The sequence below is a fragment of the Xiphophorus maculatus genome, chromosome 1, assembly GCF_002775205.1.
Source record: "Xiphophorus maculatus strain JP 163 A chromosome 1, X_maculatus-5.0-male, whole genome shotgun sequence".
NCBI lineage: Eukaryota > Metazoa > Chordata > Actinopteri > Cyprinodontiformes > Poeciliidae > Xiphophorus > Xiphophorus maculatus.
Genome location: NC_036443.1, coordinates 21,146,764 through 21,166,486, shown reverse-complemented (window position 1 = coordinate 21,166,486; position 19,723 = coordinate 21,146,764). Strand labels below are relative to the sequence as shown.

Here is a 19,723-nt window from a genome sequence, read left to right as displayed (position 1 = left end):
TGCTGAGGTTCTAATTGAAAAAAACAAAACAAAAAAACAGGCAATATTAGCAATAACACTGATAGGTATAATACTGAAGAAGCGTGACTTTTCCTCTTGAAATCTGAACCAAAATTAAGATATTTAAGTATTTTAAATCTTCAGTTTAGGAGAGCTAAAACAAACTCCCAGTCATCCTAGTAAAAAAAATATTCTTTTAATAATGCATCTCTTCTGCAAGGCCGGATTCTTCATTTTAACACTGTGTTTAGCAAACTTGAACCAAGGAAAAAAATGTCTAAGAAAAATGAACTGGTTTTGAAACACATAAAGTAGGGCTTTAGGATCCTGGAATAACCTTCTCAAAGCCCCAACATTCAGTCCTACGGAATCCAACTAATTAAAAACGAAGACTATTCAAAAAGGTAAAATTTACAACAAAAGTTCAGCCAGAGCTAAAAACAGAAAAAAACTATATATATATATATATATATATATATATATATATATATATATATATATATATATATATATATATATATATATATATATATATATATATATATATATATATATATATAAAAGGTGTTATTTACTATTTCCCTCAGTAAATAAGGGAATTTGAGCCAGAATGTATTATTCATCCCAGATTCATCAAAGTAATCATGCATACTTCTATTGTCTTTTTCTCTCTTATGATACCTTGATTATCCGTATGACTCAAGGCTCAATCTCTGCCAACTCTTATGAGACCTGTCCACAGAAGGTTGACAGCACTGCAGATGCCTGACTGGGACAGCAGGAACATTAACACTGCAGAGAATTCAATGGTACTACAGCTGCTCTCAAAAAGCTGCCATGTTTATCTCATAAAATGTCAGCAGTCTTTCAGCAAACATCAGCAAGCTACTCCCAACAGATACAATCTGTTCTGCAAGAGGCATTTGTCAAACATCCAGATGGTACTGATATTTTTTTCCCCCCATCTTAACAAGCTGACTGACCCGGCCCAAAGCCTATAAGAGGTACAGAGGAGCTCCGAGCAAAGTCAGTGTTGGTTTTTGAAGTTCCAGCTGAAAGGCTTCCGTCTAGACTCCTCCCAGCTGTCTGCCAAGCTGCTGCTCTACATGAAACAAGTCGTGTCCTATGTAGGGGTAGGTGGGGAGACACATTGCTGACCATCTGCTGAAGAGCACAGCACAAGACAAGCACTTGAATCCTTTAATGAAGTTAAGTAACAAGAGTCTCTGATAAATATATTTAAATATTATGGGAAGCATTCAATCATAGCAAAACTCGACCGGAGATTTTTCATAACACTATTACCTACAGTTGTAACACACAGGTAAAATAACACTAAATGTAGCAGTGGAAAATTTTACAATTCATTATGTTTAATCATTTGAGACTATTTTAGATCTGATTATTTATCTCTAATAAATGTGCAATCCAGTGGCACCTTCTGCATGAATAGTGCCATAGGTACAGCATGTTCGCAATTAATATCCAAGGATCTGAAATGATCAGAGATCCTGCAAGGGAACAAAATGTCGTCCACCACAGATGCAACTTCAGGTAATAGACATAGATTCCCACAATTCATGATTAATTACATTCTTTAATTCGTTGATATTTCTGGCTGAAAAATCCAAATTAAAAATTCCTATATTTTCAGTTTAACATAGCATGTGTGATCATCTGATAGGTGCAATTCAATAAGTGAAAAGCTGAAGATAAAAAAAAAGCAACAAAACATAGGTATTGATCAATTTACTGAAAAGTTGACATGCATTAACACGACTTCTGCAGTGCCATGTCACTAGAGAACGAAACGAGGAAAAAAATCCAGGTGAATTTATGAATTTTTGTTGCCATCTGGTGGAGTGGATTTACAAGTCAAGAGGTCTGCAGCATTTTGGTTACTATGGCAACTTACTGAATCCCACCTCAGATCAGCATCTCCTGAGCTCCCAGTAGAAATTATTCAACATCTATCGCAGCAATCAACAGTTTTTTCATTTTGTACCGTACATGTGTAGGTTTCTGATCCAGCGTCCTGGACAGAGCTGAGTTCTTCTACTGCAGAATCATGACTAAATTATTTTACCATGCATATGACTGACAGCTTTTATTATTAGCAACCAAATAAGAACTGGAGGACATTAGACATAAGTTATCATGGGATTCTGCACAGTGTTTGTCAACTGACAAATGTGTTTGTCATGTCACATTTGTTTCAAGAGTCGTTTTCTTTCCCCCAGAGTCTGCTTTGCCCGAAGGGAACGCTGCTGTCCAGTCCGGTCCAGTGAGTCGTGTCCTTGCTGTCTGGACATAAAAACTCACTCACACACTCACCACAATGAGAAGCAACATAATTAATGTTGATCAGGTTTTAAAAAGAATATTTGTTCTAATATTGTTCTGAACCAAAAAATATGCCTTGAAAAAATTGGATTGTGAAGTAGAAGGAGGGTTAACACGTAATTAGAAAAGAGTGATGTGCTTTGATCTTTAGTCCCTAAATAAAATCCAGAGTGACTCAGAAGTAATTTTCTTAACAATCGTAGCTCCACAGTTATTTGGATAATCTCTTTCTCAAAAAAAAAGAAAGCCTTGATGAATTAAAATAAGGTTAAAATGTGTTTACATCAATACACTCAATCCAATTGTAGCAAAGAGGTTTTGGACGTAGATATGTAAAAATCTACGTTCACAGACTCCATCTAACCTGACTCAGCTTGAGGGGGAACAATTTGTCTCTGGATGTGCAAAGTTCATAAAAAAATCTTTAAAAAAACACTCCAAAGTATTTGCATATGTAGTGGGTGAATGTTTTCACTCCATCATGTAAAGACTTGGAGGCTAAATACAAATGCATGTCGCATTTTCAGATTTTTACTTTTGTATGTATAATTTTCCAGCCACTTTCCAATTAAGCAATATTTTCTGTGCAAAATCTACAAACTCCTAAAAAACATTTCAAAGCTTGAGCTTATTTTATGAGAGTTGGATTTTTACTTCAATGAAACAAAAATTCTGTCAATACAAATTAAATATTTCTGGAGATTGTGACTGACTTCAAAAATGCAAAGCAAAACATATTTTAGTTGCTTTTATTTTATAGGAATTGAAAATGCCAATAAGTGCAGTTTGTGTTAAAATAATTAGTTCTTTCACATCTTTTTAGGTTTTTTTGTTTTTTTAGTATGGGCAATAACAATATCAAAAATACTTAAAGGTTTTATAAACTTTTACCAGAGGTAACAGTAAACATATTGGTTACATGTAGATTCTTCAAAAATGGTGCCAGAACCAACACTAGATGGTGCCGTTGCTTGACACAGAAGTAGGCCACTGAGCTCAGCAGGATGCAGAAATAGGGCAGAAAAATCCACATGATGCTGTTGTTAAGCCTTTATTTTGCTGAAACACATCTTATTTGGACATCTTCACCCGTGTGGTGGAACGTTTTACACAAACAACCCTCTGCAAAACGTGCTGCTTTTTAAACCCTGGCCTAAATTCAAAGGTCCATGAAACACAAAATAAAGCTACTCCCATATTTAGCTCTTATGTTTACTGTAAACCTTAACGCTGAGTGGCAATACCCCACAGGAGCAGCCCGCTAGATGTTTACACTAAAACAAAATACTAGTGTCCTGTCCCTTTCCATCCCTTGCCCCCTTGCCTGCTGGTTGATTGTTGTTGCAGCATGCGCGCCAGTGACTGTGACATACACAGAGGCATCCGCCAATGGCAGAATCCCCTGGTGGTGTATGTGGACTGGGTCCCCAGTGAGGTTTCACCACGTTGCCACAGCGCTACAGCAAACATTACACCCTGCTGCAAAGTCTTGCACCTGTGTGGGACTTTACTGTATCAGGAGGCCAAACAGGGTTACACCTGCCACTACCACTGCCTTCAAAAACTAAATAAAAGGGATCTCTGCTGCTGTTTATTTGCAAATTTATATATTAAACAGCCTTTTTTTGCACAAATAAAAAAGCTGTTTTTACCGTTGTAGTTATTCTTAACTACTTTTTTGTTGTTGTTAAAAACGCACTGTTCAATTAGTTTATTCCCTTCCACATATTTAAAAAGTACTTTCTGTATTAAAAATACTTCTAATAGGTCATGTTTAGTCGACAGATTCTGTGAGAAACTGGATATTGGGTTTTAATTAGCTGTAAACTTTAATATCTTAATTACCATATATTTGAAGTACATCCGTCAAAGAGATTAATCTGCAAAAAATTTTACTTTCTGGATTAACTTACTAAAAAACTAACTTTTTGATGATATTTTAAATTACCGAGATGGACCTGTACAGGACATGAAGAGTAATAACAGATGCATTTAAAAAAATAAAATACAAACCAATAACATATTTCGGCAAATGACTTTTTAAACTTAATTTTATTAAAATATTGAATAGATGAATTTTCCACCAAGTTTAAAATAAAACATTTAACCTCCTCAAGGTGACAGCCAAAATTAGTTCCCGAATTACTTTAAATATTTAAGACACCTGCCGAATGTCCAGCTCATGATAACCAAACAATAGTGTATAGAGTGTATAGGCATCAACAAATCTGTTCAATGAATGTGATAAAACCCTCTTCCGCAGTGAGACACGACAACTTATCAAAAATAACCCAAAAATAAAGACTGATTTTTAAGACAAAGCAGATTCAGCTATAGTGCAACTAGATTGGCTGCTTCCAGTAGCTTTCTGATAAACAGAGGAGGTGAAGTTCTTCAGAAACTTAGTCCAGGATTTGTTTCCTCATAAGGCAGCTAAGCTTAAGTAGTCCTCTCTTCAGGCCTGATGAAAGCAGGACAGAAAACGGACCAGGAGACAAACATCACCTAAGTTTCCTTCAGTGTCCATTCATTGTTGTTTCAGGTAGGCATGTGTGCTTCTGTATACAACTAAAATCAAATACGATACGAACACGAAGCCTCAACATACTTCTTAACGCATGTGCGATGTACCTTGTGCAGATCCGATTGTAATCTTCCGTAGTTAATCTCAGATGCTCCTCCTCCTGCTATTCTCCTTTAATTACATAGTCATTGACTAACATTGGTTTATGTATGATTGCATGTGTATAGATCTATACAAATGTCTCTAAGGAGGGAATTTGCATTTACTGATGGAGCAGAATAATCTCGTTGCTAAGGAGTAGCCTATGTGTAAACAGGCAGCCTGGTGGTCAGAGTGCAGGCATTGATGTCCTCGGTCTGTGCGGCTCGGTGCAGGGACGGTTCTGAGGCACTGCGGTTTATCTTAGGGAGGGCATGCTGGAGGAGCTCAATGGAGGACAAGATCTGAGAACAAATTCAGATATAGGGAAGATGCAAAGAAATTATTTTGAGGAATTTATGGCTCAACCCAACAGCTTCTAATAGCAGAAGAGCAGCTCACCTGCGGAAACAGCGGCCTTTCTTCCTTAGATTTCTTGATGCAGTCTGCCACCAGTCTCTTCATTGCTTTGGGGCAGTTCTTGTAGAGCTTACTGAGGTCTGGGCACAAGCGGCCTCTTCCCACCATGAATATAATCTAATGGGAAGGGAGTGAAAAAAAGACTTGTTGAAGTTGAGAGGAAAACTGATCACATTTGATTGTTATAGGTCCTTAGAAAAGCATTTATAGCCTGAAACTTTTTCAAATTGTGCCACTTTACATCCACAATGCATTTTATGTAGCAGACCAACACAAAGTCATGGAGAAGTGTGAAGTGGGTGCAAATGCTGCTTGTCTCTCAAAAATATATTTTTTTTAATTAAAATACTAGAAACTCTGGTGTGTATTCATATTCAATCACCTGTACTCTATAGCACCTACATAAAAATATGTGTTAAAAAAGCACAAAAAAATGTTTAGAGGTCACTTAAGTAAATAAATTCAGCTTTAGTGTAATTTAATCAAAATACACATGCTACTGTTTTGTGAAAGCTGGCTGGAAGATTAATGCAAAAAAGTTTCAAGAAAACACCAGACATCACTGAGAAAGCTGGGCTGGGTTATAAAACTAAACTTCCATAAAACTATCAAAACATGACCACTCACCTCAATAATGGCCATTTCTGAGTTAGATTTACAAAAAATATTTATTGTCACTAATCATTTTCTTCCACTACGCAACCATGCACCATGCAGTGTTAATGTATTACACAGAATTCCATTAAAGCATGATCAAATTTGAAAATGATAGGAACATTTTGCAAATATTTTTAAATTAAAGCTTCACTGACAGACATTTAACTTTGGTCTTAACTTTAAAAATGTATTTGTAACATTACAATGTCATCTTGATTTAGAAAAAAACACCAATAGTGTACATTGTCAATGCCATCTTAAACTTAAAACTCTTCATGTATTGAAAAAAAATGCAAGCGACATGGAAAGTTTTGCAAGGCCCTCTATTGAAGGCAAACAACTGTGAGAGAGGCCTACATTCACCCTGAATCCTAACACATGCAATTTTTAAATATGGCGAGTTAGACTAAGGTGACAAACATCTAAAACACTAGAGCTATTGTAAAGGTATGAGGGCCTGATGGTTCTGAGATAAAAGATGACAGGAGCACTCAATGTGCCTGCCAGATCAGCCGAGTACAAAGTATTTTCACAGGATCAAGAAGAACAGGTTCTTCTTTAGGCACAATTTGTATACAACTTTAGTCTGATTATATACAGATGTGGAATGAGATCTGATATAGCCAACCCTTTGGCTCTAAAGAATAAAAAAGAAGAAAAAGAAAAACACAGGACTCAGTCTCTGAAATGCAAACCTGAGAACCTCTTTTCTCACACAGGGTTATGTTACGAGATCTAAAATTAGGCCAGTGGCTCCGTGCCGTCGGTCTGTGTCGGGCCATAGACCAGCCGCGCAACCCCCTTCAGATGGCAGCAGAGGGTTTTCATCATCAAGGACTTGAACTTACGCAAATGTCTTATTGTGGAGTTAAAGATCTGTCGTACAAAATACTAAAACTTCCAGCCTGAATGCTGGGTCAGGTAAAACATGGGACATCTGTTCGGCTAGCTGTGAGCCGACCATCTCTACGAGTTTTTTTGTTTTTATTGCCCCTCACCTTCTTGCAAAATCTCTTAAATATACTTCACTCACTTGTCTGCTACAGGTAAGAGATCCATTACTGATGACAACTTCAGAAAAACTTTACCAATTCAAACAGTCCTTTTAAATGCTTAGGACTGTTAAAAGTGGACCATATAAATACTAGCACCCAAAAAAGAGCCAGACAAATGTAAGCAACTTTACCTGATCTCTGTTTGCTATGTGGGAGTAGGGGAGTTCTCCGGTCATCAGCTCAAAGAGAACAATTCCATAGGAATAGACATCTGACTGGAAGCTGTACGGATTGTTATCCTCCATTCGGATCACCTCAGGAGCCTGCCAAGGACAGAAAGAAAATGTTTACAGAACATCAAAACAGTACTGTCAAGATGTCCATCTTAAGAGCAGAGGTGCTGTGACACTGTGATTTTGAAATCATTTTAAGAAAATATAATTTCTTTAAAATTCAATCAATTCAAAGCATTAAAAGGGTCTCATAAATGTTAGAAGAAAGGCACACAATTTCCAAAGATTTTTTCCAGTGGTCTTGAATTATTTTTAGACTATTCTTGGCAACAAGAGTCATACATGACTTTTTCCTCCCAAAATGCTTGCTCTATTTAGCCACAGTTAATGAGCGGATGTGCCAAAGTCTGTTGTTGAGTGAAAGCCTAACAAAAGACATATTTTGTTGTACTCAATATTTTCCTCTTAAGGAGATTCTAATTTGTCAGTGAAAATCTCAAAAAAAGTCTCCTCCCGCAACAAATATCTGTGTTACCAGGTTAAATGTGTATGAAGTTCTTGAATTTTAGTCAGGGGCTGCAGGCAGTCTTTCCATAGGCTGTGCTATGGGCTCAACCTGAATTAGCATGATTAGAATTAATAGGTGCAAACTTCTGTGTGCGTGCAGTCTCTCATGGCTGCATTTTCTTTTCCTTACCTCTGATATTTAAAAAAAAAAATCCCAATCAAGCATGCTTCATAGCAAACAGAGGCAGGAAGTCCAAAAAGATAAAAGCTGCACAACTTTCAGCCTTTCTGGTATCTATTTAAGTTGCCTCCAGGCAAATTGAACAAAACATCCCTGAGGAGGGTCCAAATAGACGTTTTGTGTTTGATGGCACTTTTTCCACACCCAGAAAGGTTTTCTTTTAATAGCTTCTTACATATTTTGAGCATCCTCTGTCTTAATTCTTAATTATGTAATACTGAAAAAGCTAGTGTCAAGTCTTCAGTTCTTAGTAAGTGCACCCACACCAAATCGCATGGTGTGTCGGAGAAAAGTTTGGGTTTTTTAGGTTCCAAACCAGACATTTAAATGTCAGTCTGGTTGGTTCTTCTGACCAAGAGCATCAAAGTGTACCAACCATCCAGAGAATGGATCCAGAGGGCTGCTCCACCTGTTGTGATCCGGTCCACCTGGACTTCACAGTCGCAAGACCAAAATCCCCAATTTTTACTGTTAACCCTTCATGCAGGAAGATGTCTGTACAGATGTCAAAGATTTATAACTGAACATACTGAGGAAAACTGGTCTTTATGTTTTACTCACTGTAATACCACAACAAAGAAATAGAAAAGGATACTGTTGGACTTCATGTCACGATGAATTATGTTTTTTGCATGTAAATAGCTGAAAAAAACAAAAGAAAGGGAAAATAATTAATGCTACCTGAGACATTTCTCATTAGCATTGCCCACAAAGCTCCATTCTTCACAACTTACTCCATGCCCTGAGCGGTCTGCCTAGCGATATCTATAAGCTGGATCATGGTATAATTAGTCTCTAGGACATGAATGTGTTTGTACAGGCTGCTGCCCTCACACCACTGGGTCACGATGGCCAGGTTGTCCTTCGTCATGTAGCCCATAAACAAAAGGATGTTGACATGTCTTGTTTTCCTGCAGCCCAAGCAAAGGGGAAGAGGAAATCAAGATACTATCAGATTAAAGTTTGCAATGAAGATGATTCACACAGTTTTAGCAGCTGTAAGGAAAAAAAAGTCTTATACAAGACAGAAAAGGTATTCTTGTGTGTTGTTACCTCAGGACGGCGACTTCATTTCTGAATGCCTGGAGCTGCTCCGGAGTTGGGTCGGTAACCTTTAAAATCTTCACCGCAACATCACCTACAAGAGAAATACTGTTAGATGAAAGGAAACATTCAACCTTTTTCTCAATTTATGCATCATTTACCTCATCTATAGTGCATGAGAATGTTATACCAGACTGTGCCCTGCATAACAGATACTTACCATGCCATTTTCCTTTGTATACTGTTCCAAAAGAGCCTGAACCAATGTGGGAATGTAGATAAACCTCGCTGGCCTCAATTTCCCAGTAATAACTCGAGTCTCGCTTATCCCGCGGCCTCTGGATGAACAGAAACCAAAGATGCAAGTATTCAAAACACAAGTTTCACAAATGACACATTATTAAAAAGAGCTGGTTAAACATAAATGCAACACAAAACATACTATTTTATTTTTCTCCTGAGTGTTGAAGGACGAGGCTCTCTCTCGCTGGGATGGTGCTGGAGCTTTGGACTGGGTCCAGCCTGTGGGGCTCTGGCTGGGGGAACTTCCAGCTTTAGGGGGAAAAAAACAATATTAAATGGTAGCACTCAACTTTCAGAGAATCAACTTCTTCCATATATTTAAAGGTGTTCTGTACAAGTTCTATACAAAAATGTTTGGTGTTTTTTCCTCTCCAACAAGAGTTTTTTTTGACTGTCCTGACTCAATCACCGTTTAGCAGCCATTATTCTCATACAGACATTAAATCGTACACCTGTGCCCTAGTCACTAATGTAGTGAGTTATAATGCCAATCAATAGCACTGGATTTTATTAAGTGGTGTCAGAGTACTGAGGGCAAATGTCTATTTTTTTAACTAAGAAAAATGAAAACCCTGTATCACATATGTTCTACTTCACAAATATGCACTACTGTGCTCCAGTCTATCACGTATAATTTTAAATATGTCATAATATGTGACAAATCATGAACCAGTGCACGGGCTATAAATACCTTTGCAAAGTACTGCACACTCATTTCAGAGGTCATTTAGTATCTCAAAAAAGAGATTCATGTAAATTCACTTCAGGTGATTTAATCTAACTTTTCCAATCAAAAATGTTCTAAGCAGAAAAGCAACTATAAGAGAATGTTTCATTTGAGGAAGCACAAATGAAAATCCCCTTGAATTATAAATACCAAAACTAAGGGCAAAGGTGTCCTTTTTCAACCAGTTCCCTAAAATAGTACGCTTCTTTTTCCTTATATGATCAAACTAATTTATCACGTAAAATGATAAACATATGAGTTGATCATTTATGGATAAGATGTAATTTTATAGGAAGCATGCCATGCAAATATGCATATTGAAATGCTGAAAAGAACTCACCTGAGTCATGATCCCGCATCGCTTCCTAAAACACAGACACACACACACAAAAAAAAAATACAGATTAGGTTTGGTAAGCTTATTCAAACACTAAAATACACGCCATGCTGCCACTCATGGTTTGACAACTGCACTTCTGAGATGTAAGTGCAGATAACCCACTTGCAAGGCATGCAATTCAGGTTTCACACATGTGACTCTGCTTTCTAACCTTTTCGGCACTCTCTGACTCGGAGAAGTGCACAATACCTACTTTCCTCTTCAGCCAGAATCTGCGGCACCAGGAACTGGGAGAGGTACTCAGACAGTCTAGCTACTCCAGAGTAAGCAACGCAACAGAGAGCAATGAAGGGACAGGAAGGAAAGGACAGAATTAAAGAAAATGAGGATGAAATAAAGCTCATGTTTTGGGCTTATAACAGAGTGGGTATGACAAATGATAAACTCGCGAGCTGATTATGCAACAATGGTGGTGGTGATAAAGCAGAAACTGGAACTGAACATGGGGAAGTCAAAATGTGCAAGAGTATTAAAAAAAAGCTGAAATAAGATGTCATCTGGGGCTTACATAAATACACAGAGCCCTGTTCAGGTGGACAACTTAAAGCCACGGTAGATAAGAGGTGAGACAAAGACAGATAGAATCCCTGAGATGTAAACAGTTTGAGGCCCGAGATGTTAGGTGTGGCACCCTTGCCCTGCAGGAGAAATCAGCTGGCCCCCATGGTGAGCAGTTTACCTCAAACATGCTGCTGTCTACAGGCAGGGTCGTGCTGACCATGTGGACGTTGGGCGTAGATGTGGAGCGCTGCCTCTGGGAGAGACCGCCGCCTGTGGGTGGGTACGACGTGGTGTAGTTGAAGACATGAGGGGTGGAATTTCGATGGGCTGAGCTGAAAAGAGGGGGCAAAAATTAAATTAAGACTACGCTGCAGAACCGCAGAGAAACAGCCTTTTAACCGTCAGTAAAATATCTATTTTGGTAACTTCTTTAAAAATTGGGCCAAAGTGGGTGTGGTGGCTGTGGGTGCTGCTGGTTTCATTTCTGTCATGTTTACTCATTTTCTCCATTTGAGCATTTTGTTTGCATTATTTATTTATTTATTTTTAAATTAGGCTGCAACCACACTGTTTTTGCACAGGAAAAATACCTAACTCAAAAGGTAAGCTTGCAAACAACAAGTAAAAGCTTTTTGGGGAAGTAACTTATTGGTTAATATTTATTACGGCCTTCCTCTTTAAGCCAGTGTTGGTTACTTCGAAGCTACACAGGCAATTTGCCAACATCTGCGCTGGCCCAGTTAAAGAGTACAAAGCTTACCAGCCAGATATGTTAATCTTAAAATGACCTGAATGCTGCTCAGATCTGAAGTCTGGATGTACAGTTATCCACTTTCTAATTTTAGCAAGTTCAAATATTCGTAGGCATACAGTGGCTGCTGCAGTAGATCAAAGGTATAATTAGAGCAGAACAGCAGAAAGTAACCTGGCTGAAAGCTTTTAGTACACACTAACAAATGTGAGCATCTGAAGGAAAAATATTACACTCTGTGAGCTCAGAAAGCTTGTAAACCATTTTATCATTTATCAAAATAAAGTTTTCACACTGCGCTTCATCAGGTCCTCCACAGATAAGCGTCTCTAAACACAGGAAGTCACTGAAGGCAGAACTCATTTCACATCGCATCATGCAAAAGTATTCACGAGCTTAAACTTTTTTTTTCAAGTTTGGATGGCTACAACTGCAAACAGTTTTGTGTTTGTGTATTACTGGGATTTTATATGATAGATCGACACAAAACAGCCCATCACTGGGAAATAGTACAAGAATGATTTCTGGCCTACATGCAAAACGCTGTGTGTGTGGCGGCAAACTAACACCACACTTGGAAAACACCTTTGAGGCAGTGAAACATGGTGGTGACAGCATTACACTGTGGGATTGCTTTTCATCAGAAAGGCCCGGGCAGCTAGTCAAGAGTTAATGGGAAAATGGAGGGAGCAAAGTACAGGCTAACACTGAAAGACAACCTTTTGGAGGGGGCAGAAGACTTGAAATTGGAGAGAAGATTCACATTCTGTCAGGAAACGATGCTAATCACACTTCAATAGAACTGTTTCAATAAACGCATAGTTCTGTGTTAGAATGGGTTAATCAAATAAAACTTGTGTGACAAAACATGTTGATAATAAAATGCTCTCAGATGCTTCTTATGCATTCTGACAGGGTGTAAAGAATATTGCAAGGAAGTTCCAAAGACGTTTTCAGTCTCCGAAAGAGAAATACCCCAAAACACAATTCTATAACCAGTATTTGTATTCTGGTTATACAAAGTACCCAGAATACAGATGTATATCTTGAAAGTGAGTGAGCACAATTATGCACTATTCTGCAGTTGTTGAATCAGAAAAACATCCTGCTACACCAAGTTTGTGATTGTAAAACAAAATCTAGAAAAACTTTTGCAAAAATCTGACAGCACCTGTGCTGCACATAAACAAGAAAGACACGGCAATGACTTCGGATCCTGAAAGGTGATAACCATTATATAACCAGATAAAAACCACAACTTCCACACATAAAAACCCACATAAAAAGTACTTGTCATTAACCTGATTGAAATGATTCATGTAGTAAAAACAATACTCCAAAGAAAAACTTTTACATGGTTTGACTTACCTTCCCTTGTAAAATAAAAAAAATAGCAGTTACATTTAGAGGAAAGAAGTGATATCTAATCATAATTGCCATTGCAGTTTCAGGGTCTGCAATATTTCAATCGCAAATGCCTACCTTGATGCAAAATTCTGTAGACTGCAATGTGGTCATACATAAGAACTGATTGTGAACTATATTTCTGGCAAGCTGGGATGATTTTCATTGACGTTGACACTAACAATTGGTTTATATCTTAGTGGGCACAATGCAAAAGCTGGAGGACAGAAGTGGCGACATTGCAATGACGGAGCAGAAAAGAGTATAGAGGAAAACTTGGCTCAACTGAAATCCATATCCTTGCTGACATAGTAAACTGTAGTATATTATTAGTATGCTTTCTTAGTATTATTCATCCCTTTTAGAGAAGAAACAAAATAGAAGAACCTATAAGTTTTTAGTTTTTGATGAAACAAAGTTTTATTCACCTTGGAAGCCGGGTTAGGGATTCTCTCATACGTCGGGATGTGAGCTGTGGCAGGGACGGGAAGCCACTCTCACCTGGTGTTGGACACAACCTGATAAAAGAAGTAAACGGGTAATAAAGTGTATTAGGTGGCTGTGGGTACATCACAGCGAATTACCATTTCATCAAAATGTACATTTCAGAAAACAGTCCAGTCTTTTTTTCTCCTCAGCCCAAGTGAGCCCTCTGAGGATATTTCTTTGTAAGAAGAGGTTTGAAACATGGAATGCACACTTCAAGTATACAATATAATGTGAGTTTGACTCTTAGTTCTGAAAATGTTATAGAAGAAATTATATTATTGTTTACTAGATGCACCTGCAGAGTGGGTGTCAGGTAAAGAGGGATTCTCCTCTTTGCTAATTATTACTGCTGATTCTACATCCAGCACAAAAAAACATAAAGGTCTCCATTCAAAGTGCATGGCTTTTTCATTTGCATGGAAAGTCATGCAAATGAGAATGACCTAGTTAGAATGACCTACCAGAAAAGCTTAACTTCCCTTTTTTATCTTTGCAGGACTATGAAACTTACCTCGCAAATATGTATAACCCATTTTTATTTGCATCCAATTATAATCATCTGAATGCAGATGTGATAATGATGAAGAAAGGTTGGCTCTTATGATCAGTGAATGCGCAAGAATTTTTTTTTTATTCTGATTTTTTAATCAATTTTATCTGCTCAAAAACTCAAAATTATAGTGTCCAGTCTAGAAAAGGCTATAAACATTACATTTTTTCCTCCTGTATACTTACAGAAGCTGTCTAATGTTGCTCCAGTCCACACACATTGTGGGCACTTTGGTGCTACAATGCTCATGGAATTTATAGCCGCATGTTTGGCAACGGAATCCATTAAGGAGAAACTTCTGGCAAATGTCGCAGAAGGCTAGCTTCAAATAGGTCTTCCGTACCTAAATTTAAAAACAAGAAAAAGTGCAAATTTTCTTTCTGCAGTAACGTTTGAGAACAAAGTAAGCTGTAATTGTTTGGAGTACTTACAAAGTTATGCGTTGTCAAAGGAACATGATCTAAAACCTCAACCAGGAGCTCTTCTCCTATCAGTGAGGTTGAATCGGTATTCCAGTCCATCCGGGATTTTTTACTGATTTGGATATAAGTAAACAAACAAAAAAACATATTTAATACTCACAACAGAAGGTTTAATAATCTTTACAAGCTCTGGTTGGAGGATTTTCTGAGTTTACCTTCTCTGTCCGGGATGCAGCTTGAAGACGGCGCAACACTGGGGCTGCAGACCTCGCACCTTCAGGGCTTTGATCAAACAGCTGTAAAGAGTCATACCTGGTCGCACGTTGACCTATAGTGACAGACCAACAACTAATATTAACGATACTGATCGATCGAATCTGAAGCCTCATTCGGAAACTGGTATGTCAAGACTTGCCACAGTGCGCTGCTGGTTTGGGAGGAAGACACGGATTGTGCTGCTGGCCTTGGAGTCCATCATCTTGCTGTCGTCTGAGGCACGTCGCTGGCAGGTGAAGCCCTGGACCATGGTAGGGGACAGGCAGGGGCCCTCAAATGGTGAGTCCTTCATTCCAAAGCCATTGCTTAGGGTCTTCCACGCTCCGTGAAACTGCTCCATCACTAAAACTAATTACTCACAATGGTCTTAAAAAAAGAGAGAGAAAAAGAAAACATTTACTCACATTCTCTCTTTACTCAGACAATACTGTAATATATATTTAGAACAAAGGATAAGAATAAAATGCATGCATGCAAGGAAAGGGCACAAAATACTCAAACTTTCCAATTGTTCAACCTTGCACTTTATTTCAACACCAAGGAAACCACAACAGATGGGTTGAGCACTACCTGATTACAACAGCGGCTGTTTTTGTCTGCAGGGGGAAAAAATGTAGCAAAAGAGGAGATGTGGGTTATGGCATTGTAAGGTTAGAGGTAATCTTTACATATAATCTTGCTGAAAGCAACCCTCTAGGATTATGCTAATGATTAGCTTAATTTTAGGGTTTAAGTAACGGCAACTAATAAAACCATGCAAGAAAAGAAAGAGAATATTTATGTTCAAATTTCCTATTTTCGCTTTGAGCATAAAAAACTCAAAGCAAATATGATACTGAACCGTTTCCCTCTGTTTTCAGGAAACAATGTAATATGAAATTTCCACCGTGTTCAGGGCCAAACTATATAAACATGAACAGGACAAAAATAAGTTGACTATGTGGTCCTTAAAAAAAAAAAAGAAAAAAAAAAGTAAGGCCCTCATAACCAAACACACCCTCTTTTCAGCTTTGTTTGTACTACAAACTGCAGTGCTATATTGTAAATACACAAAGGTTTTCACTCATTCTTGGCATCCGCTATATGCATGAGCACCATCGGCTTGCATAGCTCCTAATTACCACTGCTGTATTTATACAAGGACCGGCTGACCCTGGAGAGATGTTTCTTTTTTAACTGCTGTCAGTGGTTAGCTGTTCCAGCAGGCCTGTTGATTCATCAGATGTACAGAAAAGCTTAAAACAAAAAATATTTTTTGGGAATGGTGGGTTTTTACCCTTTTCCTTCATGCTTCTGGATTTGCATCAATAACTGCTGCATTGTATCAGAAAACAGCACAAATACAAAACAGAACTACATATGAAAGGAAGTATAAATTGCACTGTAATACAATGAGAAGCTTTACATGGTTCTCTAGTTATAGAAGTAAGTGAGAAAACTGTGGAGGGTTATAATGTGACATAGATTTGAAATAGCATTTTAAATGGAAAAAACAGGACACTTTAAAACTATTTAAACATACTAGTATTTCATAAGAAACATATAATTTAAAGTGGACAACAGTTAATACCAATTTTAACTAATACTATATTTATATTTAATTTTTCAATATTTATTATCATATTATGTACTACTTTAAACTGTGGCTCATGGTACAAAACCCTAACATATTATTTAATGATCTGCACAGCAAGTTAGTTTCCATCTAATTACTCATAAAGAAGAAAAAATTAAGAGTAATTCAAACATCATGTTAGGCATCATTCGGTGTGAAGGTACCATTTAAACCCAATCACTAGACTGGCAATTATATTCCTGGCTTCCCCCTTAAAAAGCTTTTTGTTTAACCTTGTGGGTTGCAAAATTTCCAGACAAAACCAGGAAACTATTTTTGTAAGCAATACATTCATGGATTATCGTTTAGGTTTTGGGATGACAAATTGGAAAATTCAGCCAGCTTAAGTTTTTTAGCTGTTTTCGTGTGGCAATTTTCCAAACAGTAAACTAATTTGACATGTAAGCACGTACTTCATTATCCAGAATAAGGTCTAAACAATTAGCAGTATTATTATATTTTTCATTTTAAGGTCAAAATTTTGTTGTAAAGTTTATAACGCAAGCTCAATGGCATTTTTGTGATCAGGCAGGATATTTCCTACTACTGCTTTAAAATTGTAAAAAAAAATATGTTCCAACAAACATTAGAATTGGGCTGAATAAAGAGACGGTTACAAGTCAAATGGCCGACAGCGCTGCAAGCACAAAAGAAATTTGATCAAACATGAAGCTGATGACGTCTATAAAAAAATTTAATTAAGGTATTTTTTTTGTCACGACATTTCAGTCCAATTTAAGTTAAATAAATGAGCACATAATTTTACCTTTTAAAATGTTATGGTTGACTCTTCTTGCCATGTCAGGTGAAAATGTTTGTTGACACACAACTCTTAAATAGTCTGCAAAGATGCATGATTTACACTGTGGCACTTTCAACCCTCCACAGTCATCGTCAGCGTGTTAGTCCTATTTATGATTCGGGACCGTTTCTCATTCAAACGTAACAAAAGAACTCAAATGAACCACTACCATTAAAACGCATGCAGTCATTTCTGAAACTATAAAAAGGTAATCATAAATGTAGCTGCTTGTTTTGTTTTTTTTTTTCCCCACCAGGCCTGGTTGTTCCAGTTAAAACACTAACATTCCCAGAAGGCCGTCATAAGCAGACCGTATCGTTACATTTTACGCCCCTTCTCTCTGTGCTGCAGTTCATTAGCTTTAAACCGAAGCTTTTTTAGCCAAGAAAGTTGCCTTTATACGCGTAATTCAAAGAGTAGTGCGTGCTAGGATCTGTAGGCTCTGTGTGCTCACCAAGAGAAGTTAAAAAAGTTGTGCTCCGCCATAACTTTAGGGAAAAGTGGCGTCGGTGACATCATCATAATTGCAACGCATTCAAAGAAGAAAAAAAAAAGGAGGAAAAAGGAGTCAAAGCTGGTGAAGCTCCCGACGTTGAATCGAATAATCCTACAGCGGATGAATATTGCCTTAATCAAGGAAAGGGGAGGTCACAGGTGGGTCTCTTTTTTTCCACGAACCACCTAAAACAACAGGAAAAAGTTTAATCCTGCAAGTCGTGATATGCGAGAAGGGAAAAAAAAGGTGGGGGGAAAAAAAAAACTCCGGTCCCTCAAAGTCATACGACTAGGGATTTTCTTCGTCTCCAGCGAAGCACTTTCCAAAGTACAAGTCCGATGAAGTGCTTCGTAATGCGGCGCTGTTCCAATCAATATTTACGTTGTTTGGGGAGAAGGTGAAGCGGGCTGAGTTGGTGTTGTGCGTCCGTCTGACGCCAGTGATTGAAACAGGACCTTGCAGTCATAACAAGACCTGCAAACATCGCTCACACTGCGCAAGTATTGCACACACTTAAACCCTCCCACCGAGGCCACACTGATGCTTTTGCGTCGGTAAGATATGCAGCTAATTTTTTTAAACGCTCGCATGTTGCTATAATCGCATTTAACTTATACGCACTTCAAAGTCCTGCTGAGTAGTCGACGTTGTCTTTAAAGCTGTGCACATAAAAGCTTAAGAACAATAGTCGCCTGTTGGTTAAGTTAAAACCCTTGAAAAGTCAATGTAATCGGACAGTTTAGTCGGTTTAAAAGTACATTTGTTTTGAAGAGTGAGGAAATTAGCAACTAGCGATTTGTTTTAACGAGTAACTCATAATATTATCATGCGCGCCCTCTGCTGGCGAAATGTGGGTATTGTGACATCTTAGCTTTGGAAAATTGCTTGCTTTTATTACCACTCTTCATGTTACATTGGAAATATTTAGTAAGAAAGCAAAAAAAAAAAAAAAACAGAAGATGGCGTGCATGCAGGTTACACCAGCAATACATTCTCCTAAAGCCCAACAGACATAAACACATTTTACCTCTTATTTGCAGTGTAGGTGCTGTTTTTCAAATATTATCACTGTTTTTGCTATCCACAAAAAGGGCTTATTCTCTCTGAAATTGACCTTGAAACAATATATAACTGTATACAGCTACCCAGCTCCACTCACCATGTGTTCATCATGTCTGTGGCATCCCGGTCTGGGTCCCCTGAGGTACCCAAATCACAGATGGCCCGTCGGTCCCTTCAGCAGGCTGGAGTTGACACCACCTTAGAGAGAAGCAGCTTTGTTAACATCCTGTATCTGCATCTCCTGATGGGTTCAGCATATATTGTTTCCATAAGGCAGCTCTAGACAATTCCGAGGAGAGATTAAAACATAAACCTGTGTTTATGTTCAAAAGCAACAATAGGCATTAACTTTGACTTATTGAACTTTCCAAATACCTATGGCATTTTTACAGGCAAGTAATCAATCCAACAACTAACAGAAACACCAACTAATGTTTCTGTGCAGATGAGGGCAGGGCTTTGTCATTGTGAAGCTTTTTAAGGTATCCCTCTCCTCATACAATTGATCTACTGTTTTTAATTGGATTAGGATTTAATCAGCTTTGAATTTATGCCAGACAGATTGCTATTGTGGTTATTTTCCTGACTGAAAGTTTACAAGCTTCTAAAACTACCGTAATAGAAACCAGAAAACCTAGCGCTAGAGCTTTAGATCCAAGGCCACCTTAAGACAGATGAGAGCATCTCTTCCACCTATTGATCCGTTCACTGAGCACTCCTAGCTGAGATGCTTCCAGCTCTAATGAGTGTTTCTGTCAGTCCTCTTGTTTTCAACAAACTATGCATGCAAGAGTTGAAGGCAATAAGGGGAAAAGAAGCTTAT

At 37.9% G+C, this 19,723-nt stretch overlaps 1 protein-coding gene across 2 annotated transcripts; it reads right to left on the bottom strand.

The window, feature by feature from the left end:
• Positions 1 to 3,378: 3,378 nt before the first annotated feature.
• On the bottom strand, positions 3,379 to 17,996 carry raf1 (Raf-1 proto-oncogene, serine/threonine kinase). Of its 2 annotated transcripts, XM_023331055.1 has the most exons (18): positions 17,797 to 17,996; positions 15,065 to 15,291; positions 14,865 to 14,977; positions 14,659 to 14,761; positions 14,413 to 14,570; positions 13,617 to 13,706; positions 11,212 to 11,365; positions 10,684 to 10,785; positions 10,473 to 10,497; positions 9,545 to 9,654; positions 9,323 to 9,440; positions 9,112 to 9,196; positions 8,793 to 8,969; positions 8,654 to 8,700; positions 8,435 to 8,553; positions 7,269 to 7,400; positions 5,408 to 5,542; positions 3,379 to 5,310 (listed from the first exon to the last, which is right to left on the bottom strand). In XM_023331055.1, exons 2-18 carry the CDS (start codon positions 15,263 to 15,265, stop codon positions 5,170 to 5,172), a joined length of 2,010 nt encoding a protein of 669 aa, XP_023186823.1. In that variant the 5' UTR covers positions 15,266 to 15,291; positions 17,797 to 17,996; the 3' UTR covers positions 3,379 to 5,169. The 2 variants fall into 2 exon arrangements, with proteins under 2 accessions (XP_023186823.1, XP_023186817.1); XM_023331049.1 differs by lacking the exon at positions 10,684 to 10,785.
• Between the last annotated feature and the right edge of the window lie 1,727 nt (positions 17,997 to 19,723).

Coding starts and splice junctions, on each gene's coding strand:
- raf1 (XM_023331055.1), bottom strand. CDS start 15,265: ATGGAGCAGTTTCACGGAGCGTGGAAGACCCTAAGCAATGGCTTTGGA. Junction 5,543..7,268: donor ACATAGCAAACAGAGATCAG/GTAAAGTTGCTT, acceptor CCTTCCCATTAG/ATTATATTCATGGTGGGAAG. Junction 5,311..5,407: donor AAAGGCCGCTGTTTCCGCAG/GTGAGCTGCTCT, acceptor ATTTGTTCTCAG/ATCTTGTCCTCCATTGAGCT.